We start from the raw sequence: 26,988 nt of genomic DNA on the forward strand, positions 1-26,988 counted from the left end.
CAATGAAACCTACAGATTTTCAGTATGAGTAAAAACTTACTTTTATTCATAAATGCCTTTTACAACTTCATAACCAGACGACAATGAAAACCAAGGGGTGTAAAATACTGAAAAGAATTCTTATATTTGCTTTAGAACATATGTGACACTTGAAACATAAGTTTTAACAGGTCAGGTTGTCATTTACTTTTAACCATATTATGTTAATACTATGTTTATTTTCAAAGTCCTATCTAGAATTTCTAAAATGTTTGATTTTCCTCATTATAAACTCAAAATACTGGAGCTTCTAAAATTCAAAATAAAGTGATTTTAATATACCAAATTGGTTTACCTACCCACCTTCAAGTGTTATTTACCAACATTTAATTGTTGAAATTTTACAATGAACATTATTTCGTATCAGACACATTTTGTAGGATCAGACATATAAAATTCTTAGCACTTTTATTCCCTACTAATTCAAAAGCACTTAGAGAGTTCCTGTTTTAAGCAGGGTAATACACTTGCTTCCTTAAGGTAAATCAACTGTCCCTGCTTTCCAGTAATGTACAAGGAGGGGGACACCCACACAGGAATAACTGAGTGCCAAGGCAAACTGATAAGTACCATGTTAAAGTATGAAGCAAAAATAAAAAAGTATGAAGTACTAGGAGTACTAGGGAGAAGTTTCATTCTGTATGGGAGATGGTAGAACACTATGGTAGCAACACTGAATTTGGGCTCTGAACATCATTTTCATATACAAAGTCACTAGGAAGGAGTTACCGTAAGACCCAGTGTTTCTACTCCTAGGTATATACCCAGGAGAAATGGAAACATGTTCACATAAAATTTGCACATGAATATTCATAGCAGTATTACTCATAATAGCCAGAAAACAGAAACCCAAATGTCCATCAACTGATGAATAGGTGAATTAAATGTAATGTATCCATGTAGTTGAATATTATTTGGCAATAGAAGGGAAAGGAATTTCCACCCACACTGTATCAAAGATGACACTTGAAAACATAGTAAGTGAAAATGATCACATGTTGTATGATTGTTTTGTATGATTCCACTTAAATGAAATGTCCCAAGCAGGCAAGTCTATGGAGATTGAAAGTGGATGAATGGATGCAGAGAGTTAGGGGAAGATGAGGAAAGCCTGCTAACAAGTACAGGGTTTCTTTCTGGGGAGATGAAAGTGTTTCAAAATTGATTGTGGTGATGCTGCACAACTTTGAATATACTAAACACCACTGAACTGAATACTTTAAATGGGATGAATTTTACAGTATGCAAAATTATGTCTGAATAAAGCTGTTATTTTACAAAAGAAAAAGATTGAAGGGAATTTTAGGTAGAAACCATAGCTGGAAGCCATTGAGCACAAAAGCCTGTTTAGGTGACCCTGAGCAGACCTGTGTGGCTGGGACTTGATCAGGTAACGCTGAACATGGGATGCAAAACGGGGGCCCCCAGAGGAACACAGCCCTGCCAACACTTTGACTTGAGCCCAGTGAAATAAATATGTGTTGTTTTCAGCCTCCAGTTTTGTGGTCATTTGGTTACAGCAGGTCTAGGGAACTAATACAGGTCTCAATCATATTGACCCCTGAAGAGCCACACATATTTGAGAGATATCTGATTTGCCTCAAGAGTTTTACCCATTACATGGATTTTAGTCCTACTATAAGCCGGTAATGGGCTTCCCTGGTGGCTCAGATGGTAAAGAATCCACCTGTAATGAGGGAGACCTGGGTTCTCCTGCATTTAGTATAAGCCAAGAGTGGGGCCTCTGTGTACCTGACAACCATTGTCCCTGTATCTGCCACAGACGTAAAATCACAGACGTTAGGGAGTGGACTGACATTTAGATATAAAGGGTAAATATCTACATGGAGATGTCCAGCATACTTTTGTTTCTGAGCCCTTTCCTCTATGTATGCTCCCTCGGCAAGCTCTTGGATTCAAAGTTAAGCACCAGGGCTTACTTCCAGATAAGACCCACATCTCTCTTGTGTATGATTCCAGCTCATCCTTCAGGTTCCTCCCCTGCATTTCCCAGATCTGCTCTACATTCACTAGTGAATATTACAGCAGCACCTCAAACTCGACATCTCCAAACGAGATCCGGCGTTTTACCTCCTCAATGTGCCGCACCTCACCATGGTGACACATGAACCATTGCTCCACTATTGCTTAAATTCTAACTAAAAACTGTGTAATAGAGAACAGTGTGAGACAAAATATCTCTCAGTTGTGTGTGGCTCATTGAAGGGGTTAATTTGATTGAGACTTGGACCTTCTTTAACAGCATCATACTTCTGGTGCTCACCATCAGAGCAACCTGGAGGTAATCGCTGATTACCTAAATCCTCACATCCCTAAATCCTCACATCAGATTAGATGCCAGCACCTGTTGGTTCTGTCCCCTCCAATTGCTTGGGTCCGCTTAGCCTCTCGGACTTCTGAACTTTCAATAGTCTTTGCCTGCTCCAACCTAGTCTAAACACAGTTTCAAAGTATAGGTTGGATCAGGCCCCTGCCTAAAAAAAAAATAAAAAGCCAAAAAACCTCTTTGTCACCTTTGGAGGTTGCTGGGGTGCCATCTCATTCTAAAAATTAATAAATATTAATCCCATCTTTTCCATTCAGTTTTTGGGCTTCCCTGGTGGCTCAGTGGTAAAGAATCTGTCTGCCAATGCAGGAGACATGGGTTCAATCCCAGTGTTGGGAAGAGCCCCTGGAGAAGGAAATGGCAACCCACTCCAGTATTCCTTCCTGGAAAATCCCACAGACAGAGGAGCCTGGCGGGATACAATCCATGGGATCGCAAAAGAATCAGACCTGACTTAGCGATTAAACAACAACAACCCATTCAGCTTTAGAGAAAATTCTTCTTTCAAGAAGAATCACAGATAATAAATGCAAGAGGTTTGATAGAATCTGAAAATCAGTTTTGCAACCCCTAATGAAATAATGGATCCAGACAGTAGTCATCAATGGCTGCTAACACTGTTAGATGAAAGACCGATAAGGAGAATTGATGGTAGTGGATGGCAGCACCACAAGTGAAAGTCGCTTAGTCGTGTCCAACTCTTTGCAACTCCATGGACTATACAGTCCACGGAGTTCTCCAGGCCAGAATACTGCAGTGGGTAGCCTTTCCCTTCTCCAGGGGGATCTTCCCAACCCAGACACCATCACAAACCACCGATCAAACTTAAAATCACCAAAAGTGGAACAGTCAGACATCATGCTCCTCCTGGAGTGATGCAAAATATACAGCATCATACCCTAATGCAATGTATAAGAAATACGTTGTATGTTGATTTTCACATAGAAATAAGGATGACTCCTTTCTCTATACACACACACACACACACACACATGCATACTACAGCATCATCTAGGGAGTATTCTTGGAAAAAATTTTCAGACCATAATCAAATCAATCTTCTAGATCTAACTAAACACCATGGGGATACCATCAGCCAAATCCTAAATGAATGAAGTTCTATAGGATGTATGACCTAGTTCCTTCCTCAAATAAAAGGCAAGAGGAAAGAAACAAAAAGCAGGGTAATGTTATAAAGTTGGTAAAAATTTATTTACCAACTAAATGCAGTGTTGGATCCTGATTTTAAAAACCTGCCGGAAAATATTTCTAGATAGGAAAACTCCATACAGTCTGATTATGAAAGAAATCTTACTAATTTTGTTCAGCAACAGTGATATTGAGGTTTGGTTAAAATTTAAAACATCTTTTATGTTGGAAATACATCTTTAGGACTTCCCTGGTAGTGCAGTGGTTAAGAATCTGCCTGCCAATACAGGGGGGAAACAGACTCAATCTCTGGTCCAAGATTCACATGCTGTGGGTCAACTCAGCCCACGCACAACTACTGAAGCCCACGTGCTCTAGAGCCCAAGTTCCACAAAAAGAGAAGCCACAGCAGTGAGAAGCCCACATCCCACAACCACAGATTAGCCCTGCGCTCACCACAACCAGAGAAAGCCTGCAGGCAAAAAAAAAAAAAAAAAGAAAGAAAGCCTGCAGGCAGCAAAGAAGACCCAGCGCAGCCAAAAAAATGAAGAAAAAAGTTTTTAAAATACATCTTTAAGTGTTTACAAGCAAAATGATACAATACCTGAGATTTACTTTAAAATTCTCCAGCAAAAGAAAGGGATAAATAGAACAAGAAAAGCAGAATACTGATAGTTGTTGAAGCTGGGTACATAGGGTTTCTTTATTCTAGTCTCTGCTTTTATGTTTTAACATAAAAACTTATAAAAATAAATATGGATAATATTTAAATTATTCCATATTCATAACAAAAAAGTAACATGCCAAAACCTCAATCTATGCTGAACACTCAAGTGTGAAATAGATGTTGTGCATTTTTCTCTCAAGTTGGTACACTGGATAACAGTCTTGGAAAAGCCTGTTTGTAGATTTCTAACCATTTCAGACATACATGTGCAATATGTATACATGTGTATACACGTGTATATACATACAAGTCTGATTTCACTGACATGCAGTTTGTGTGGCTGCATAAGGCCCCCATGTTAATTTTTGAATAAGGGCCTCACATTTTCATTTTGCTTTGGATCCCCCATATTATATAGCTGGCCATACACACAGACACACATACACTCACACATATGTGTATATGTGTGTATTTATACTAAATACCACTAACAAAAATAACATGTGCTGAGTATGATACATATATATATATTTATGTTAAATATGTGCGAATTTAATAGGAAATATGTGTTCTTTGTAATAAAAATTTCCTAGAAGTTCTGTTTCTAGTGAGGCAATTAGGTTAAAATGGCTCTTGAAAATATCTGCACATATGTGTTTTAATTAGCAAATAAGGTCCCTGGTCTTTGCCCCTCTTCTCCTCTGACTAAAAGGATACTTTTTATTTACTAGTTACATTTTATTTACTAGATAGTTTGAGGCTGAGAAAATACATACTAAAATAAACCTTTAAGGGACTCTATTTACTTCACAATAGTCGAGAAATATTTGAGTGAGAGAAGGATATATAAAAGAACCGAATCACTATGCTGTACACTTGAAACTAATATAAAACTGCAAATCAATTATACCTGAATTTAAAAAACGAGAGAAGGTAAAAATAAAGCCAAGTTCACACTAATCTGCCACGTTCACTGGCTTTTCTTTTGAGTTTGTCTTTATTCATCAAATCCAGATAATACTAATTTTTTTAAAAAGGATTTCTCTCCCCCTAGAAAAATTTCAAAGCTGCAGAAAAGCTCTAGGAATAGCACAAGAAAAACTGTATATCCTCCACCTAGATTTATCATTGTGTTAACACTTTGCCACACTTCCCTCTCTCTCTCTCTCTGTCTCTCTCTCTATACACACACACACACACACACACACATAGGTGTTTCTCCAATGGCTCAGCAGGTAAAGAATCTGCCTGCAATGCAGGAGACACAGGAGACGCAGGTTTGGTCCCTTGGATAGAGAAGATTCCCTGGAGGAGGAAATGGCAACCCACTCCAGTATTCTTGCCTGGAGAATCCCATGGACTGAGGAGCCTGGCGGGCTACAGCCCAAAGGGTCACAAAGACTCGGACACTACTGAATGACTAAGTGTACACATACATACACATATTAATGTTCACCTTGATTTTTGCTGAACAATAGTAAGCTGCAAATGTCAAGCCACTTCACCCCTAAACTTTTCTGTATGCACTGCCTAAGAATAAGTAAGACATCTTCCGGTATGACAATATCATTATCATTATCAATATCATTATCACAACTAAGAAAATTAACAATTATTCTATAAATTCATTTAATATGCAGTCTGTATTCACATGTTCTCAATTATCTCAAAAACGTCTTTTATAGCTATTTCCTGTTTGTTTGTTTTTTTTATATATATACCAGGATACAATCAAGATTTAAGCATTGCATTTGGTCATGGTATCTCTAGTCTCTCTGTATTTAGAAGAGTTCCTCTACTTTCTTGTTTTTTTCCATCGTCCTGATTTTTTGAGAAACCCAAGTTAATTACCTTATCAGTGACTTCATTCAGGATTTGGCTCATCATTTCCTCATGATTAATTTCCAGTTAAACACTGTGGGCAAGAAAACTAAACAGGTGACAGTGTATAATTCTTACATCACATCAGGATGGGTGTGGTGTTAGGTGTTTCCACTTTTGGTGATGCTGAACCTTTAATTACTTGGTTATTGTGGTGACAAGATCTTTTCATTTTAAAGATACATTTTCCCCTTTGTAATATCATCTGTGGAACTATATTTACATCCTTTATGGCTCCTGTTTCCCAATACCTTTTCAACCAATAGTTTTAGCATCCATTGATGAACCTTGCCTTAATCAAATACTGCACTGGGAGCTGAAGACCATATTAATTGCTTTCAATTACACTTTTTAGAAATTGCTATAAATCTTGACAAAAGTATTTTCTATTACTATTTTTTTCTGCCGAGCTTAAACTTGGCTCATTTTAAAAATTATAAAATTACTCAATGATTTTAGAATGATGGTTGGTTGCTGCTGTGTGCTCTGCTGTGTGCTCAGTCACTCCCGACTCTTTGAGACCCCGTGGACTGGAGCCCGCCAGGCTCCTCCGTCCATGGGGTTCTCCAGGCAAGAATACTGGAGTGGATTGCCATTTCCTCACTCCAGGGGATCTTCCCCACCCAGGGATCGTACCCACCTCCCCTGCTTCTCCTGCCTTGGTAGGCGGATTCTTTACACTGCACCACCTGGGAAGGCAGTTGGTTACTACAAAGCTTAAAGTAACCCTCAAGTTCTTCCAAGATGCAGCCTCAATTATATTCTGGCCCAGGTGGCTATGCGGTAAATAATCTGCCTGCCAAGGCAGGAAATGCAAGAGACGTGGGTGCGATCCCGGGGTCAGGATGATCCCCTGGAGAGAGGAAATGGCAACCCACTCCAGTATTCTGGCCTAGAAGATTCCACAGACAGAGGAGCCTGGCGGGCTACAGTCCATGGGGTCACAAAGAGATGGACACAACGGAGTAGCTAAGCACATTCCCAACAGCAATTCACAGAACCAAACTAGCATACCCAATCTCTCAAATCTATCTTTCCCAGGATGCATACCAGGCCCTTTGTCCAGACTTCTCACATGGTCTGCTCTCTATTCATCTCAGTCCTTCACAGACTTGGAGGTCTCCCTGGAATGTCACTTCTAAGCCTGTGGCATGGTTCCTCGGAATGTGATCTCACCCCTCCAGACTGACTGTTTTCTGTGCTCAGCTACTGTCTTACAGCACAACTACCATCTCTTTAAAGTGTCTGTTATAACATGTACAAAATGTATTTAAGAGAAGTAAAATATTTATGCAGTAAACACTAGTGGACTCAACATGCAGGGTTAAAAAAACAAAATTAACTGTTAACTCTGAAATCTCTCCTGTCCCTCCTCAGAGAAAATCACTATCAGAATCTAATAATCGTTCTCACTCCTTTCCTTCCCTGTATTGTTTACCACATTCGTTTGGATACCTAAACACACTCATTTCACACTTATTCCGCTGAGCATGTTCTTTGAATTTTATATTAATGGAATCATTCTGTGTATGGTTCCCGCAATCTGCTTTGTTTCCTTAACATATGTTCCTGAGAGATTTGGCACGTCAGTGTGTTCAGCTGAAATCCCTTCATTTTCATGCTATACATACAGTATTCTAGTGTATGAATATAATACAACTTGTGTATCCTTTCTTCTTCTGGCGCACATTAGCATTGTTTCCTATTCTCTTGGCTATTATGAGCAGGGTTTCTATGAACATTCTTGTGGGTGTGTATGCAGCAATGGAATTGATAGCTTTTCAGGATAGGATGTATACATTTACGTTTGCTAGATGATACCAAATTGCTTTCAGAAGTGATTATACTTATTTTTTTTACTTATCTTTTCATGGTCACCAGATTCTCCAACTAGATTGTTAGCTATTTAAGACAGAGATAGATCTGATATTATTTTTGCCTAGAAACATTAGGCATTTAATAAATACTCATTAATTAACTGATTCACTGGTTGGTATTAAAAAGAAAATTTGAGGGATTCTTTTGGTATTTTCGTAATAAGAAGATGATCCATGGGAAAGTCAAATGTAAGAATGTTTCTGAAGTAAGAAAAGATGTAAGCCTTTCTGCAAATGTGGCAAAAAAAAAAATTGAGAAAAAATGAAAATAGAAGATAAATACCATCAATATTCCCAAGCAGATTTTAGACAATTATAGGAAAATGGAATTATCAGAAGCAGGATACTTTTTAAGTATCTAATATGTATTTCGTTTCCTTCTTTCTGTAACACTATTCCACTCCTTCAAAGTCTTCAGTATCTCAGATGTGGTAGGTCGTTTCTTGGGGTCCTCTGAGAGTAATTTCTTTAGAAGATCTTTCTGTAATGACAATAAGAGTCAATTTTAGGAAAGAAAACATTGCAATAAACAAAATTCAATTATTTTTAAGTGCTTACTTCTTTGCCGTCAAATACATCTAAGTTGCCACTCCTCAGATCTTCAAATAACTAAAAATTAAACATATATATGTTTATTAGGAAATGATCCACTTTGGAGAAAAACAAACTTAAGAAGCACTAAAGGCTGGGGATACCAGAATTCTACGATATTTCTAGATTTTTAGAAAAATCTCTTCTGCCAAGAAGCAAGCGGGAATCCTCTTCCCCCACCACCCCCATTAAGAACCATCCTGAACATTACAGCATGTTGAAGTTTTAAGAGCATGGTATGAATTATCTCCCTGCATCCTTTTTGGAGCCCTCTGCAAGGTATTTTCAATATCCCTGCCTTACAGGGGGGAAGGCTGTCAACTCCAGGCAAGTCCCTCTTACTGACTTTCAGACTAGGATATCCAGTTGCCTTCAGCCTTCGGTGGCCTGCCACTGTCTCCATAAGAAATCCATATTTTTGTTTTAATTTCAAACCAGTATATCTTTCCAGTACCACCGACCACCAACCACTTCCTTGACTTATATACTCCAATAAAAATGACACTGCCAACTATTCCCAAATATACTCTTCCCAATGCTTTTCCATGCTCGCATCACCTTCTCTCTAAATTGGAGTATTGGAAGCCAACCAATCCTTCAGAGCCCAATTAAACACCTCCATGAAGCCTAAATCCCTACAGCTGGCAAAGCCCCCCTTTTAGGTGTTTCCATTCGACTTCATGCCTTCTCCTAAAACGTTCATAGCATTCTCTATGTTACCTTTCCTTATAAAATATAAGCTCCTTGAGAACAAGTCTTACTCATTTTCATAACCCTTGGAGAGCTCAGCACAGGGTCTTATGCAAAGCAAGCCATCAATACAATTTTATAGACAGAGATGCACACACTTTCCAAAGAAGACCAAAGGTTTGGTCTTCAACAAAAAGTATTGGTTGCCCAAACTTGAAAGAGGTAAAAATTTATATTTAATTTGCAGTCAACACTAACATGCTCCAGTCCATCCTCATGTGAGGTCAATAACTGAAGCAGTACTTTGAATATGATGGTCAATAATTTTTGTTGCTTAATTCTGTGACATTGTATTTACCTTCGATGTTTCTAAAGAAGTGGGACATATATGAATAAGTTCTGCAAGAATCAGCCCCAAAGCATAGATGTCCACTTCATTTCCATAGTCTTTCACAGAAGAAAGCTGAAAAAAAAAAACCCATTTATATTCGTGACTCACCTGATATAAATATTCATGCCTTCTAAAGCCAAAAAGTTATCTAACCAAAATATCTTATAATACACAACAATGTACATTTATTAGCAAGATATGTAGACCCTGACTACCCAGGTTCAAATCTCTGTCACTAAATATCTGAATCACCTGTATACACTAACCATCAATGTGGGAATAATCTAAATCCTAAAATGGAGATAGCAATAGTTTGAACCTCAGAGTTTGACTGTGGGGTTAAATGAGACCATTAGGTGAAGCGCCCAGTAAATCACTTGCATGCAAATGTTTATCACAGATTCATTCATAATATTCCACAACTGGAAGCAAACCAAATGTCCATCAACAGGAGAATGGATGAACAACTTGTGGTATATTCATACAATGGAATAGTATTCAGCCACAAAAAGGAATAATCTGCTGTTATTTATAAGCAGCAACTAGAGGTTCTCCAACAGACATTACTTTGAGTGAAATAATCAAATATAGAAGAGTACACACAATGTGATCCCATTCATATGAAGCTTAAAATCAGGGGAAAGTAATCTATGGCGATAGAAATCAGAGAACTGGTTTCCTTTGGGCAGTGGAGAGGAATGACTGACTGGAAATGGGTCTAAAGGTGAGGAAAATGTTTCTACCTTCTCATAGGCTTGTAGGCTTCATGAACCTATGCCTTTGTTAGAACTAAAAAAAAAATATGGACATTTAAGATCTGTGAATTTTATGGTGTATAAATCTTTCCTCAATAAAATATGACAATACTGGATGCAGGAGACATTTAAAAGAACGGGAGTTGAAAGGAAGCTGTTACTCCCCTATTCTACTTTCACACCTTTAAAAAAGTTTGTTGTGTTTTTATGAACTGCACCTGTCATTCTAGTCAACAATTTCACTTCAAAGACTCTATCATTGATTATCATAGAAATATTTGTTTTTAGACTCAAAGGTAAGGAAGAAGATACATGTCTACAAATGTAAAAAGTTGAAAACAACCTAAATAAATGCCCATCAATAAGGAAATAGTTAAATGATTGCAGTATATCTGTATTTTGGCATACAATACAGTTGTTAAAAAACAATGTGTCAGATCTATTTGCACAGACATGGAAAGATCATGATACATCGTTGAGTACAAAAAATTAAGTCACAAAATAACATTATGGTAGCCTTATAAAATGTATTTATTATTTTTATGTAAAAAAGTCTCCATAAATATATGTCTATATATTTTTTATAACTCAAAGAAAATGACCTAAAAGGATAAACTACCAACTCTGGTGAGAAGAGTAAGAATAAAAATGAAAAGTAATGGTAATTTTCCATTTTCATTCTATTTACTTATGTATTGTTTTAATTTTATGAGTGCCTGTTATTTTCATAATTAAAAAATGAAAGAGATAAAAAATATCTAGACAGAAAGAAAGGGGACCTCACCTGTTCTGGGCTCATGTATCGCCTAGTTCCCTTTTTACTTGTCCGCATTTCATCATTTTTCAGGTACGTAACAAGTCCAAAGTCTCCAATCTTGATTTGGTTCATAGTTACTAAAAATATGTTACCTGGCTGCCAAAAAAATATATGTTTTAAGTACCAATTTGACAGACTTTTATCAATATCCAATTCATATTTCATAACAAAGCTATTTTTAAATTTACTTATAAGGCATTTACCCTCTTCTAGGTAGTCCAAAACAGGAAACTTATTAATATAAGTCTTTAAAATGCGAGCTGAGGAAGTCAGGACATTTTAGCTGACAGCAGAGAAAGCTTGGGGCATAGCTGCCTTCAGATAACTGAAGATAAGTCAAAGATGGATTCACTCCTGCCTGGTCCCTGTGGGGATGGATCCAGGACTAGAGGATGGAAACAACCCCAAGACTTGCTTTTAATACATCCTAATATGGTAATCGTGTGGTCCAACAAATGGGAGTTAGAGAGTTCCCCATCCTACAAAGTAGTCAAGACAGGGCTGGACACCCACTTAGTAGAAACACTGCAAACATGAGTCCAGCATTTGAAAGGGATTGGAGGAGACACCCTTAAGATCCTCTCCAATTTTGAGATTCTCAGAATGAGTCCATTCCCAGTAATGCTGCAGAATACCATGTGCCAAATTTTCCCTGGGGGCTTCCTTTGTATTCATTTCTCCAGGCTTCTGACTTCTGACCGAGGAGGAGCCTGGGGCAATTGGGAAATTGAACCTCCTCAGCCCATAAGCTTTCTCTCTAGAAACTTCTGTATCTCTTACCAGCCTCTTTGGTCTAGTTCTTAAGGTAAATGCTGGTTGACTTTATAGAACAGGGGCTTATTGAGTAAAGACCATTATCCGGCAAAGCCGCCAGTAGCAGGTATTCTGCAAAGCATCACAAAATAAGATGCACTATTTTGTTTACATCTTCTCTCAGATGTGAAAAAGCAGTAACTGTATCGGTGAAGTTAGCAAGTTGAAAAAGATGAAAGAAGGCTCTGTAGTATTAAAGTCTGACCTTTGAGCACCTGCAGACATAGAGCAAACTCTCTGCAAACAGACACAAGAAAAGATGACTCCTCGACAAGAGGCACAGCCAATGCAGGATACAGGAGGGCCGGCCACGTGGTGGGAGAAGGGAGCACTAAGCATTTTCACTAACTTATCCTGATGAGGGCCTGGGAGGAAATACCCAAACCTCTGAGTAGAGGAAATGACTGTGTAAGTAGATAATTTATTTGTAAATGATTGTATAAATAGATAATTGTGCTTAATTTCTTATTTAACTCTATATGATTCATGTCAAAGTGAAGATACAGCCATTCTAAATGTATTATTTTGAACAGAGTCCTTATATCCTTCCAACTTCAAAGAACACCTTCAGATACTGTTATTAACAAAACGAGATATTGAAACCAGAGGCACCCCAATATGAAGGCATCAGACATCCAGCCCCTGAGAAGACCAAGGATGCAATACCTCTTAAGGGCCATCTTTTCCCACCAAGGCCAACAAACAACTATGTACATGGCAGCTTATTTTTCTCAAGGAACGTTTTTCTTTGTTTCTCATTCCTGGCTGTTTTAGTCATGTGGGATAAGCCCAAGGTCCATGTAGACGAGGTGCTTCTGTCTGATCCAGAATGACCAGGAAAGGCTCATAAAGAAATTGAGACCAAAGGGGACACGTAGAAGAATGTCTCATGTGAACCCATGAGCAAAGGTTTGGTGACAGGATTCAGCATGGGAGGTTTGTGACGACTGTAGGCAAATCACAGGGAACAGAGTGCCGAGGGAAGACTGAAAAGCTCTTCTGTCTGATTTTGAGGAGGAAATGGGAAAACTGCTCATCTAGACCATGAGAGAAGCTAGGAAGCCAGAAGAAAAGGAAAATATGAAAGTATACTGCATGTTCCAAGGTTTGCATTGCTGCAGTTTTCCAATCATGGGGCAGAGATGTCTCACCAAGTGCCAAGCAAATTCTAGACTCTGGACTTACTGGCTGTGACTGCCCTCAACCTAGAAGGTTAAGAGAATCGTGTTCCCAAAGCCAGAGTCACCAGAGTCTCTTCTGCCTCTCAGACAAGCCTGGGTGCAGCAGAGGCAGAGACAGAGCCCTCATCTGGATGTGCCGGCCACAAGAATTATGTGCACAGAAATGTTCAGTATACTAAAGCTGTTAGTGTTTACAACTGGGGTGAAGGTATCAGCCAGGACGACAGACAGGACCAGAAGTGAATGAGCAATGAGCTTCTTACAGAGCTCAGCATCTCAGTACGTGAACAGCCCTGGCAACCTCCTGGTTGATTCTGTAGATTGGTGCCTGAGGCAAGTGCTATAGCCACTCTAACCATACAGGATCAGAGATGTTATATCCTCATGACTGCCTATCGAGTCTAAAACTAAAGAAGATAGACTTTCACATTAATAAATTCTATTTACCGATTCCCAATACAGCCCATTTTCCACTCACCTTAAGGTCTCTATGAATTAAGTCTTTTGAATGTATATAATGCACTCCTGTTACTATTTGTTGAAAGAACTCCAAAGCCAAATCTTTGTCTGGTTCCTTGCCTCTTCTTTTGTTAATCCATTGCTCCAACGTACCTTTATCACAATATTCCATTTGGATGAAAAGGCACCTAGTCTTTGGTCTGGGATAAAATTCACTGTATGTTATAAGTAGCAATAAAAATAAATTTATAAAAAATGCACTTAAAAATTAGATGAAAAAATGACACCTTCTTAAAAATGCCAAACATGTCTCAAAACAGAAATCTAAATATAACAAATGTGAGTCAACACATAATAAACCACTGTTTATTTAGGTCATAAGTTCCCAGATATCAAAGCTTTGTTTAGTTAAGCTGTAAAGTAGCAGCCTTCTCATTCTTTAATGCTGAAGGTCCTTGACTATCTTTGCTAATAGATAGGAAGAGAAGCATAAGTATGATGGAGTTGCAGAAAACCAAATTTCATTATTATATATTGTAATTTTGAAGCGTTTTAATTCACCATTGCTCTACTGAGCATCTATTTTGCAAAAGACACGGAACAGGCAGCTAACGATAAGAAAATGAGTTAGACACTCGCCTTGCTCTCATGAGGATTATAGTTTGATGGGAGACAGATAAAGGAAAAACAAGCAGAAAACAACAGTACAGCAGGCCCCAAACTCTGGGTTCTAATGCCTGATGATCTGAAGTGGAGGTTATATAATAATAATAGAAATAAAGAGCACAAAACATGTAATATGCTTGAATCATCCCCAAACAATCCCCTCTCCCTGGCCCACGGAAAAATTGTCTTCCATGAAACCAGTCCAAAAAGGTTAGGGACTACTGAAGTAGTACACGGATAGGAACTCTAAGAGAAATGCCAACAATTGTTATGAGGTATAGCAATGAGGCAGGGCTTCCCAGGTGGAGCTAGTGACAAAGAATCTGCCTGCCAATGCAGGAGACTCAAGAGACGTGAGTTTGATCCCTGGCTTGGGAAAGCCCTGTGGAGTAGGAAATGGCAACCCACTCCAGTTTGCTTGTCTGGAAAATCCCATGAACAGAGGAGCCTGGGGGGCTACAGTCCATGGGGTCACAAAGAGTTGGACATGACCGAGCGACTGAGCACACACCACACAGCAAGGAGGACCAACTTTGCTGGTCATGGTAGTTGTTCTTTTCTGAACTAAGTTGGCTTTAATATTAACTTAAATTCTTTGAGCTTATGTTGGTTAGAAAATAGAAAAAGGTAGCCAGGAATTTTCTAAAAGCTGAAGAAGTCCATATGTGGATGGTACTTCTGAAACTAATGATACAGTTCTAAATTGCATGGTGTGGAGACAGGGCTGGAGTCAGGAGGTGGTGAATGAACAGGCTCACCATGGCCTCAGGTTTGCACTGAAACGACTGTCTCCAAGGAACCCTGGATGACTTTCAAAGGGAGGCTCTTTATAAACCTTCAGTCCTTGTGCAGTGGCTTGCCTGAGACAAACATGAGTAATGCAAGGGCCGGGGGGTACCCCCATCACAGCTCAGGGTCTTGGAATTATTCAGACTGCCCATCACCTCACCACGCGTGGTATGATACACACAGAAGGGATCCCGTGACTGCACCCTGCCATCCAGCTGAGTGGAGCAGAAGAGCGTTAGCAGTGGGGGGAAGGGGGCCTCCAGCTGCAGTGTCTACACGTGCAAACCTTCTTCACAAGACTGCATTACACCTGGACTGGAGTCAGGGCACGTGAGAGAGCCTGTACTTTAAACAACAGAGTCAGGAAACCTAAGCCTGAGATCTCAAAAACCACAGAAAGCATTAGTCACTCAGTTGTGTGACTCTTTGCGACCCCCCTGGACTGTGGTCCACCAGGTTCCTCTGTCAGTGAAATTCTCCAGGCAAGAATTTACTGGAGTGGGTTGCCATTTCCTTCTTTAGGGTATCTTCCCAACCCAGGGATCAAACCCAGGTCTCCCACATTGCAGGCAGATTCGTTGCCGTCTGAGTCACCAGGGAAGCCAGTCACCAGGGAAGCCAGAGAGGACAATTTTTAAAAACGTTTTTTAAAGCAAATTTGCAGCAAGGAAAAGATTATTCATTGTCTCCTCATTTGTAGAATGGAGGCATAACAGTGTCTCAGAGTTCCTGGTATGGTTATTAAATGTAATAATTAGTGGCCTTACCACTGACCCACACACAGTAAACAAGTTTCGCTCCTCCTATTAAAACTATGATAGTTTCTTTTTAGTTACCTTGAAAAATTGATGCTTTTCTCAGGATCATAATCAAGCCCATCCCAACAACTGTAGTAGTGAACAATGTTTGGATGATTAAGTGTTGCCAAAGCTTTCACTTCACGCTCTACCTTCCTAGTTAAAAGGAACGGAACATAAAGGCGTCAGTATCCATCCCTGATAATAACAAAACACCTTGAGCAACAGGAGACAATCACCGGTATTCCCTTATTAAACAGCTGCCATGGTCCCCACACTGAGGTTTGGAATGGAAACCAGCAGCTCTCAAAAGGAAAGAGTAAACACAGAAAAAATCAGCTGTTTTCACTTTCAACATAAGAAAAAAAAAACAGTGACTAAAATTATTCCAAACCTCAGACAGTTTAGAAGTCATAGGTAGTACTCTTGTGAGCTATCAGTGATGCAAAAACTTTTTGGAGCTAAAATAAAAATCATCCATTATGTTTTATTTAGCCTTGTGTTAAAATCACTTTGGATTTCAAAAGCAAACCCCATTTGGGCAGCAAGGGTAGGTAATCCAAACAGCATGAAAAACCTAATTCAGAATTTTCAGTGCGTGGCAAAAATACACACAGAGGGTGATCTATACAGAGAAACTGAAATTTCACTGCACAACGTGGGAGCTTCACAGGAATGCGTAGATAAGAGTTATGACAATCGTATGCTAAGTGGAGTACATAAATTTGAGATTTCAAGGATGAGAAAGGATAAGCAAACATTCTGCAACTTATTTTTTGAATTTGAAAAGTTCTATATGACATAAAATTTATAAAAATAGGGAAAAAATTACTCATATATTAACACAATCCTAACACACTGATAAGTTTAGATGATTTCTTATAGTCTTTCTTCATATACATTTTTACATATGTGTAATTATAGTATATTTATTTATCCTGTGTTTTCTCATATATTATCTTTAAATTTTTCCCTATTACTATGCAATCTGTCTAACCATCAGGTATAAACATTTTAATGTAAAATTTCAAAAGTATTAAAAAGTAGAGCAAATAGTAGAATGAACCCCTACCTAGCCATCAGATGAAACAGGAATTAACGCCTGGCCAATCTTGTTTCCTGTATACTCTTACCTACTTCCTCATCTTTCCCTGGATTATTCTGAAGCAACTTCTAGCATCGTACCATTCATAGTGTGTATAAATATTTACAGTATATAACCCTCACTTTTAATGACTGCAAAATAGTCATTGATCAGAGGAGAGCAGAAAACATACTAAATCATTCCTTTATTGCTAAACGTTCTGTTTGCTCTAATTTCTCACTGTTATAAACGACACTGTGATTTTTATCTACTTGAATAATTTTTCCTGTAATCTGGGTAATATCCTTGGAATAGGTTCCCAATAGGAAATCCATAGGTGAAAGCATATAAATAATTTTATGCTTCTTGATGCATATCTCCAAGTGTATTTTTAACTGTGCTGTACCAATCTATGAAGCCACGAGAAATGTTCAAGGTACTGCACGCTTATCATCATGAAGGATTACCGTTAAAAAAGATGTTACGGGATAGAAGGAACAGCAGTATTCCTGGTAAGCAAAACAACGAAGAAGGAAAAAGCCTTGTTTTGATGCCAAGTAGTATGAAGGTACTTCAACTGCAAGGCTTGTCCACGGGACAGACAATAGGTTGGTTTGACTGGATGAAGAGCATCTAAAACACCACACCTGCTTCTTTTCTTATGTCATTTTCCTTCACTTATATCCCTTTTCCATCTCCTTCTCTGATCCTTGAGGGATCTGTCTGGCCAAATTACAAATAATAACAGCTGCCAGAAAATAACAGGCAAGATCGGTGAACATGGGATTTCAGAGCTCCTTCCCTGTGTCTTCCTTCCTAAAGGAGTTCTGTTATCCAATAATTGAGGTGGGGGTGGGGAGGGGCACAGATAATGCATAAAACAAACATGAGAAGCATTGGGATATGGTGGGAACACAGTAGACTGGAATTCCAGAGGATGAGTTCTAAATCTCCACCTTGCTACCACAGGAGATAGGGCCCAAGGATGGTCATCATTAATTTCTTCTCTCCCCATGCTCGCATCCACTCCTCAGATTAAGCTGGAAGAGTCTATTTGCCCTCTCCCTTGAGCTGACCATAGTGACTTTGTTTAATCAATACGATGTGGAACTTCCAAGACTGCTCCCTCCTGGGATGAGTTGCTCTGGGACAGTCCTTCTTAGACCCCAACAACTAAGCTGTGAAACGCCCAGGCCACATCAAGGGGCCGGGTGGAGGCCCTCTGGTTAACAGCGCCGACTGCACTTGTAGCCACAGCATCACTGCCAGCCAGGTGAGAGAGCATCTCCGATGTCCAGCCAGGCCAAGCTTTCAGATGACTCCTGGCTGCAAATGCATGATGAATGGCCCGGGTGAGCATAGTCAACTCACAGGACCACAAGAGATAATAACAACTTGGTGTTTAAGCCACTGCATTTTGGAGTGGTGTATTACGCAATAATAGACAACCAGCACAATTACCAACTAGCTTTTACCATTAGCAAATCAGTTCACATCTTTGAATCTCACTCGCCTCCTCTGTAAGATAAGGAGATGAGACTAGAAAAACTCAAAGGTCACCTCGAGCTAAAAGATTTTATAACTGTAGTTCTCATCAAGACAGCCTCAAGGATAATCAATGGTATATCCATTCTTTAATTAAAGTGACTACGGTGAAGTGAGGTCATTTCAGAGTAAGCCAAATATCATTCTCCTCATGAACGATACTTTCAAGGAGGACCAGAAAAAAAATATACTAATGAAGAAGAGAGATACATAAAAAAGAACAGTGCAGGTTCACATAAAAAAAATAAAATATTACTACTTACGCACTATTATATTTAACACATTTAATAACGTAAGTCTTCTTATCAATTCTGTGCTTGGCTTTGAAAACTTGACCAAATCCACCTGAGCCAATTGGTGTTACTTCTGTGAAATCCTTGACCAACCTTGAGAGATAAATGCTGCTGTTATTCTGAGGTTCAACATCCTCTGTTCCTCCACCCCAACCCTTCTGCTTTCCCTTAAAGGCACTAGTGAAATGGACTGTATAACAAACAGGACTCTCCCCTTCTGAGTAAGAAGGATCCATTTCACAGAAACTCTTGAATCAAAAAGGATAGTTCTTCCCTCTCCCCATCCCAACATAACAGATCACTCCTGGGAGTCAGTCACCGCCTGGCTGCACAAAAGCCATGGTAAAGAATCTTTTATTCCAAGTAAAAAACTTCAGAAAAGAGTGCCACACTGTGTTCCCTGCTACCACCAAGCTGTTATAGGAGAAATGAGCCTGCTTATGTTTGCAGCTCTCTGGGTTTCCTCTCTTTCTCCTGCCCCACCTTCCATCATTAAGACTTGCCAATTTTCTTTCCAAAACACATCTGCGGGTGTCTGCCCACGTTCCCCCACTGGCCCAAGCTTCCAATAAGACTCCCGCCGAACCCTGTTCAGAAGACACACCACCTCCTCTCCTTCCTCTGCTCTAGTCCACGATCCTCACAGCAACCAGTGTGATAAATACTAAGTCTGATCACAACTATTGCCCAAACGCTTCCCAAGGCTGCCCCTGCCTTCAGCAAAACCCAGAAAACCCTGACATAGGCTACCAGGGGCCACCTGTTTGTTCCGTCTCCAGCCTGTCTGGCGACCCCGGTTCCTTGGCCACTGCCCTCCCAGCACGTGGCTTTCTCTCAGTTCCTCGGGTGTTCACATTACCTTTCCCGCTTCGCCTTGCTATGTTCTCCTCTTTCACACAGTACCAGGGGCTCCCCACCGCCCTATGCTGACACATCCCTCAGGCCTCCCCACAAATGTGACCCAGAGAAAGCCCTGCCTCGTCCTTCACCCTAAATTCAAGGGTCCTGCTGTCGTGTCTAACCACACCATGGCTCTTCCTTCAGACCTCTGGTCATAGTGCGTAATTATCATCCCCACAAAAACTCTAGGAGGACAGGGGCTGTTTCTATGTTCCTGCTATAAATTCGATGCCCAGCACAGTGCCAGATATATATTACGTACTTATTAAGTATTTGGTGATTCTTTATTATTTCTTAAGCTTGTATTCCATGTTCCTCTCTTGCAAAGAGGCCTCCTTTTTAAAAGATACTTTATTTAAGCCCAAACATGCAATCGACCACCAAAGGAACCCTTTTTAAAAAAGTGAAATCTGCTGTGAAGCTGGAAAATGGAAAACAGATTCAAATGGATCTATTCTGATTCCTGCAGGAGTACTTTTGTTGAAAAAAAGTTACTGGTTTACAGAAATATTGGCTTTCAATATTAAAACCTCACAGAGATATCAGAGAAACCCACAGGAGTATCACACAGACACCACATTCCATTTGAACTCACCTAAACTGTACTCCTCCACAAGGCAATGATCCTTTGTGGGCCTGACTGAGCTAAAACAAACTGTTCAGGGAGAGATATGACTTAACCTGCCTGATGTTCAACTGTCCCTTAAGAAACTTTTGTCAACTTTTGTACATGTATCCTTAAACAAATTCTTTTTCTTTTTCATGGTTTCCCCTCTTACCTGGGGTCCGCACTGTAACTGTTTTCTTCTGTCCTCACAGGAGAGTCAAAATTAGGTGCCAAACTTCTAAAAGTTAAGAGAAGCACATAAATTCAAAACTAAAATCAAATATAACTTATCAAGAGTGGATTTTATGCTATGCACTAGGCTTTTTATGTTGTGAGTCAATTATCAGAATAACAGGGTAGCAAGTACTAACATTTTTCTTTAGAAACAATGTGGTTCTCTGTGGTCTAACAAATTTTCACTCCTTTCCTGTGTTTTTCAGCCTTAACACATTCATTGCCAGCATGCCGCTAGCCTCTTTTTCTCCTTTTAGACTCAAAACCTTAGGAAATATGTCTCGTTGAATTCTCATCCTGGTTGTGTTTCCTTTGTCATTTATTCCTTGCTGGTGGTAAGCCTCCTACAATCAGAAGTCCAAATGCCACCTAAAACTAAACAAATACAAATTGTTATCTTCCCTCCAGGCTTCCCAGGTGGCGCAGTGGTAAAGAATCCACTTGCCAATGCAGGAGACACAAGGGATGAGGGCTTGATCCCTGGGTCAAGAAGATCCCCTGGAGGAGCCATGGCAACCCTCTCCAGTATTCTTGCCTGGGAAATCCCATGGACAGAGGAGCCTGGTGGGCTGCAGTCCATGGGATCACAGAGTTAGACAACAACAATCTTCCCTCTAAATCTTCGACTCCCTAACACCATCAGTGCCATGACACTTGTCTGCATCTCATTCACAAGGAACAATCTTCATTTCCTTTTTCCTTTGCATCTTCTTCACCCAGCTCTTTAACTATTTCCTCAAGTTATGTTTACTCTTCTTTTATAGTCTGTCTCACAAATTCTCCTCCTCCCTATCACTAGATCAGTCTGATGGCCTGATCATCTTACACACAGACCTCGCCTCTCTCCATCTGAACACCAGCATCTGGCGTCATCTTTCTGCAAGTGTTACCTACTGTTCAGAATGTACTGGTGCCTCACAGTGGCTCCTGCTGCCATCTTACTCCCACTACTGACTGTATTCACATCCTTGCTTTTCTCTTCCGTTCAAAAAGCCAAGTCTCCCTAATTTACAGAACATCTGATCATTTATTTCTTCCCTGAGTTACGATAACATTTCTACCCTACCTACTTGTCTGTAAAATAATACACTTCTCTCTTTTTTGGGGGGTTGTGCCATGTGGCTTATGGGATCTTAATTCCCCCAACCAGAAATTGTATCTGGCCCTCAGCAGTGAAAGTGCTAAGTTCTAGCCACTTGGTCACCAGGGAATTCACATAATACATTTCTCTTAAGAATACCTCTACAAGCCCACTTCTTCTGTCAGACTTGTCCAAAACAATGCCCTTAACCAGTTACTCGACCAATAGCCCCATAGGCCTTTATGTCTACAATGTATTGTGTGCATTTGTTCAAAGACTTCTCTATGTATTTAAAATTATTTATTCATCGATTTCAAGATTTCTGTGAGCCTTAATCATGCTTTGTACTCCTGAAACTCCACTCAAATAAGGGCATACAATACAAATACTGAAGACTTCATAAATAAGATGAACAAACTAGATCTGAAATAAAACTTCATTTCTAAATAAGTCCAATGCATGATGATACTCACCTCTTCACCTTCCTGGCATTATTTCTGAAACTGTCCTATAACAAAAGAAAATGGAAAATAGTTTCAGATGATTAAGTCAAGTATCCTGCTTTTCTTGGCCATCCTTTCTCCTGTACTTCTGGATGGTTCTCTGACCACATTTCTTTGTCTCTAAGATTAACAACCTCATCAATTCATATGCTCTCAGTAAGCCCTGCTTTCAGTGTATTTGTCTGTATCAGTGTTCTCATCAATTATAGCAAAGACAGATATGATAAGAAGGTCAAAAAACACAAATTGTTGGGGCCCTGAGATTCAGTGGCTAAGACTCTGCACTTCTACTCCAAAGCTGGGGGCACGGGTTTGATCTCTGGTCAGGAAACTAAGACCCCACATGCTGCGCTGCACAACCAGGAAAAAAAAAAGCTAGAACTGCAGGGCATGTTCCACAGAAGCACTGACTCTCCAGGCATAGAATATGGCTTCCCAGATGATCCTCTGGCCAGCAGATCTCAGCAAGAAACTATGCATTACAGTGCTAGTAAATGCACTCACAGTGCTAGTAAAGAAAACACATGGGGCCCAGGGATCTAGTTTAAAACATTTTCAGGGCAAATCAATAATTTAACTTTAACATTTAGCCAAAAAAGAGGAATCTTTGACATATCTCTCAAAAATTAATATAGCTCTTCTTCAAGCATATTCACTTTTATTCTGGTAGGTGTTGTTTGTTTTTTTTTAACAATTTTAGTATGTTGACACAGAGTGCAAACATCAGACTAAGATTTCTTGAGTTCCTATCACCCACCAGCCTCAGTTTTGCACAGTGACTGCATTATGATTAATTCAGACATTCTGTAAATGGACAATATTTTCTCCAATCTCTTCTATTACAATTTTGCAAAGAACATGCTTATACATGTATCTCTGTGCACACATACATGTGTTTCTCTACAAGACATACGTAGGAGTAGAACTGGCAGTATAGCTCACACACCCTCAACTCCACTACATGTTGCCAAATTGCTCTCTAAGACAGTCGAACCAATTTATACATCAGCCAGCAACATATAATATTGCTATAATAGCACGTAATAGGTATAACAGGAACAGAGCTGTGTCAACACTTAGGATAGCCAGACTCAAATTTTGCCAATCGGATGGTTTAAAATGGTATCTAGCTATTGTTTTCATTTGCATTTTCCTGATTATTATGAAGTAAAGCATCTTTTCATATGTCTTTTGCCCCTTTGGGTATCTCTTTTCTGAACTGTCTGTTCAGTTCTTTTGTACACTTTTTACTTTTTTACTGAGTTGCTTATCTTTTTCTTATTGATTTGCTTGTAGTTTAAAAAAATATTTATTTAATTGACTATGCCAGGTCTTTGTTGCAGTATGCAGGATCTCGTTCCCTGACCAGGGATGGAACCTGGGCCCCTTGCATTGAGAGCATGGAGTCTTAGCCACTGCACCACCAGGGATGTCTTTCTAGTTCTTTAAAAATATAATACTTTGGTAACATTAATCATCACCGCAAAGACTATCTGATTTTTAAGTTCAGTTTTTAAGTTTAGCTCTGGTTTATTAAAATAGAAGCAGAAATCTATGAGTGAACCTTCTAAATACCATCCAATTGATAGAAGAAAAGAAGCCAGATTATAGGAATACGTGAAAAATACAAAGGTGAGTAGGGAGAGAAAGATGGGAGTGAAGAGCAGAAAAATTTTGCATGTGAGGAATGGGAGTTTATAAAGAAAGGAGAGAGAAAAAGCTACAAAACATTTAGATTTAATAAGAGCCCATAAAAAAAAAATTGAAAAATTATGACAGGTACTGGAGGTCACTTTTAAATGGAGAAACACAAAGGAAAATAAGATTAACTAGGAAACTTAGATACTAATACTATACCCCTGGAGTCAGGAAAGAGCTGTTTGTGTCACTGTTATCGCTTCTTTCTGAGGCACTTGTTGAGAAGCCGTTTTCAGATGGTGATTCAGAGCTACTAAAAGAAAAGAGGACAGCTATTAGTTTATGAATTCTGCCTATTTTTTGTTGATCAGTAATTGCTTTTTCTAAATTCTCCTTCAACATTAAACATTTTCGTAAATATCTGCTCTTTCAGGCTGCAATTTGAATTTGTTTGTCCGTACTTACGATGTACTCATTGCTTGAGAGTTTCTTTCGACTTCACCAGACACAGCATTGAAACAATCAGAGGATCGGTCAGCTCTCTGAAAGATTTAAAAGTACAACTAAATGACTTCTTATAGTGGCTTAGTCTCTGTGAACCAACTCCCACATTTATTTCCCACATTTACCAAATTCACAGCCATAAAGAATAACAGGATTAATATATTTTTATGGATGTTTGATCTGAATTTAAAAAACATTGAGCTGTCATGAGAACTGTGATCCTTCTGAAGCTTCATGGCCCCAGGGCTCATTGGTGGGACAGAGAAAGAAGGAGTGCTTTTGGTATGCGACTGGCTGTCTTGGCGTCATCTAAATATCATGTAACTTCAAATCAACTTCAGAGAGAACTTTAAAATATAAAAATCAAATCCCAAGGCAGTACACACCATTGTTTCTGATTCTATCTTTTCATAAGCCAGTTTGGCAGCCAACTGTTTTGCCTCCTGTTTAGTGAAACCTACACCAATACCATATTCTTTTTGTCCAATTTTGCATTTATAACGAAACCTAGGAGAAATGATAAAGAGTATTAAATCAAATACCAAAAAAACAGTAAATGTAACTCATGTGTTTTCAGAAAAAAAAACACACCTTAACAAAGGGCTAAATATAACACCAATTTAATAGATAGATTAATAGTTCATATCTCACTTAATTTCAACGAGGGCTTCCCTGGTGGCACTAGGTAAAGAATCCGCCTGCCAATGCAGGAGAGACATGGGTTCGATCCCTGATCTGGGAAGATCCTACATGCTGTGGAGCCACTAAGCCCATGTGCCACAACTACTGAGTTTGTTCTCCAGGATCCTGGCCCATCTACCGCAGCTACTGAGCCCATCTGCCGCAGCTACTGAAGCCCACACGTCCTAGAGTCCTCACTCTGCAACTGGAGAAGCCACTGCAATGAGAAACCCCAGCATGGCGACTAGAGCGTAGCCCTTGCTTGCTGCAGCTAGAGAAACCCCATGCAGTAACGAAGACCCAGCACAGCCAAAAATAACTAACTAAATAAATAAAAGTTACATTTTAAAAAGCAAGATTAAATATATATATGTATACATATATACATATATATATATTTTTTTTTTCAATGAGATGGCTAATCAGTTTACCAGAATAACCAGGACTGGCTAATAGCCCAGCTTCCATTCTCCAGGGAACTTCTAACTCTTTGCTGCTTCATTGAAAGATGTGGCATTAAGGTACCAAGTGGTGATTTTTTAAAATTCCCCAAAAGTCAAAAGACGTGGGGGCAGAGAAAGAAGAAGGAGATCTAATGAATTTTTCAGAGATGTTCAACTGGTATGATAAAATCCGCAGAGGCTTCTACAGGAGAATAATAAGGTGAAAGTGTTTTGGAGGAAATGTGCCAAGCATGTCTAACTTCAGCTCTAACTTCACCATTTTCTGCACCCCCCTGCTCATGTACACAAAAACCTAAGCAAATCCTCACAATGCAAAAGTCCCATGCTGAAATCACTTAATTTTCACATGAGCTATAAGGATGCTTGTAGTTAGGCAAGGAGCTTGGGACAATTATAGAAGAACTATATTTAAGGTGGCAAAGCAACAGACATGGAAATTTATATCATGGAGTTACCATGTAGTGCTACAGAATTATGGCAGTTTTATTCATCGTGGATGGAAACAGACTCTACCAGTGAGTCTTCTCCACTAGGCTCTGAAGGAAAATTAGGGAGCTGGGCTGAAGGACTTGATTATTTCTGTGGCTCCTGTTTTTCTTCAGCACTCCCTAAACAGTCTTCTTTTCTTTAACAATCAAACGTTAAAGTGCTAGGTCAAAGGAACCAACAGGTGAGCTACAAGAAAATAAAATAGCCTTCATTTATGGAGATTGACTCACAGAATTCACTTTTGACTTTCATTCCAGTGAATCCTATCACATTTTTGTCTTCCTGGTTCTGGCCTACAAGCCATTGGGGTGAACAGTAAAATTCATAGAACAGTATCCTAAAGTGGGTGTTAGGACTATTCGCTTTTTAGAATTTTTGTCCTTCTCTCTCATTTAACTGGTTGGCTATAGCTAAGAAACAACCCTCTTCACACTCATTTGCTTTCTGCTTTTCCCAGTTCAAATTCATTCTTCATCCTCATCTCCAAAGCCTTTGCTCACTGGTGAGAAGTTCTCATTATTTCTGACTGACCTTCTCATCCACCCCCCTCATCATATCCCTCAAATCTTGGTCTCCTCACCATCCAGGGTGAAAACCCAGTCCTTACTGATTTATTTCTGGTGGCGTTGGGTTTTATTTTGCTTCATGGGCTTCTCATGGTGGTGGCTTCTCTTGCTGTGGAGCATAGGCTCTGATTGCAGGCTCAGTAGTTTCAGGGCTGGGGCTGAGTTGCTTCCTGGCATGCGGGATCTTCCTGCACCAGGGATCAAATCCACCTCTCCTGCATTATTGGCGAGCAGATTCTTAACCACTCGACTACCAGGGAAGTGCTTTTTTTTTATTCTTTTGGCTGCACAGCATACAAGATTTAGCTCCCCAACCAGGATTCGAACCCATGCCCCTGCATTTGAAGCTCAGAGTCTTAACCACTGGACCAGAGTTTCCTAAACCTATGGTCCACCAAGAACTTCCCTAAACCCACTCTTTCGAATACATAGTACTTGTCTAGAGAGTGACACCATTCAATAAAATCTGAAGGGCAAACATCTTTATTCT

General features: G+C 39.5%; 1 protein-coding gene across 3 annotated transcripts in view; it reads right to left on the bottom strand.

Annotated features, from left to right (window-relative positions):
- Positions 1 to 23: 23 nt before the first annotated feature.
- The window catches only part of EIF2AK2 (eukaryotic translation initiation factor 2 alpha kinase 2), a 39,022-nt gene continuing 12,057 nt past the window's right edge, over positions 24 to 26,988 (bottom strand). For 2 of the 3 annotated variants that reach the window (XM_043468332.1, XM_043468331.1), the window contains 12 exons: positions 24,685 to 24,805; positions 24,260 to 24,336; positions 24,014 to 24,107; positions 22,127 to 22,161; positions 20,511 to 20,576; positions 18,802 to 18,924; positions 15,949 to 16,065; positions 13,677 to 13,857; positions 11,172 to 11,300; positions 9,600 to 9,704; positions 8,519 to 8,569; positions 24 to 8,441 (listed from right to left, as the gene is read on the bottom strand). In XM_043468332.1, coding sequence (XP_043324267.1) covers positions 8,319 to 8,441; positions 8,519 to 8,569; positions 9,600 to 9,704; positions 11,172 to 11,300; positions 13,677 to 13,857; positions 15,949 to 16,065; positions 18,802 to 18,924; positions 20,511 to 20,576; positions 22,127 to 22,161; positions 24,014 to 24,107; positions 24,260 to 24,336; positions 24,685 to 24,805 — 1,222 coding nt within the window. In that variant the 3' untranslated portion in view covers positions 24 to 8,318. The remainder of the gene's footprint in view (positions 8,442 to 8,518; positions 8,570 to 9,599; positions 9,705 to 11,171; positions 11,301 to 13,676; positions 13,858 to 15,948; positions 16,066 to 18,801; positions 18,925 to 20,510; positions 20,577 to 22,126; positions 22,162 to 24,013; positions 24,108 to 24,259; positions 24,337 to 24,684; positions 24,806 to 26,988) is intronic. The other variant, XM_043468333.1, reaches the window with a different exon arrangement.

Source organism: Cervus canadensis, chromosome 5 (genome assembly GCF_019320065.1).
Source record: "Cervus canadensis isolate Bull #8, Minnesota chromosome 5, ASM1932006v1, whole genome shotgun sequence".
Classification (NCBI taxonomy): Eukaryota; Metazoa; Chordata; class Mammalia; order Artiodactyla; family Cervidae; genus Cervus; species Cervus canadensis.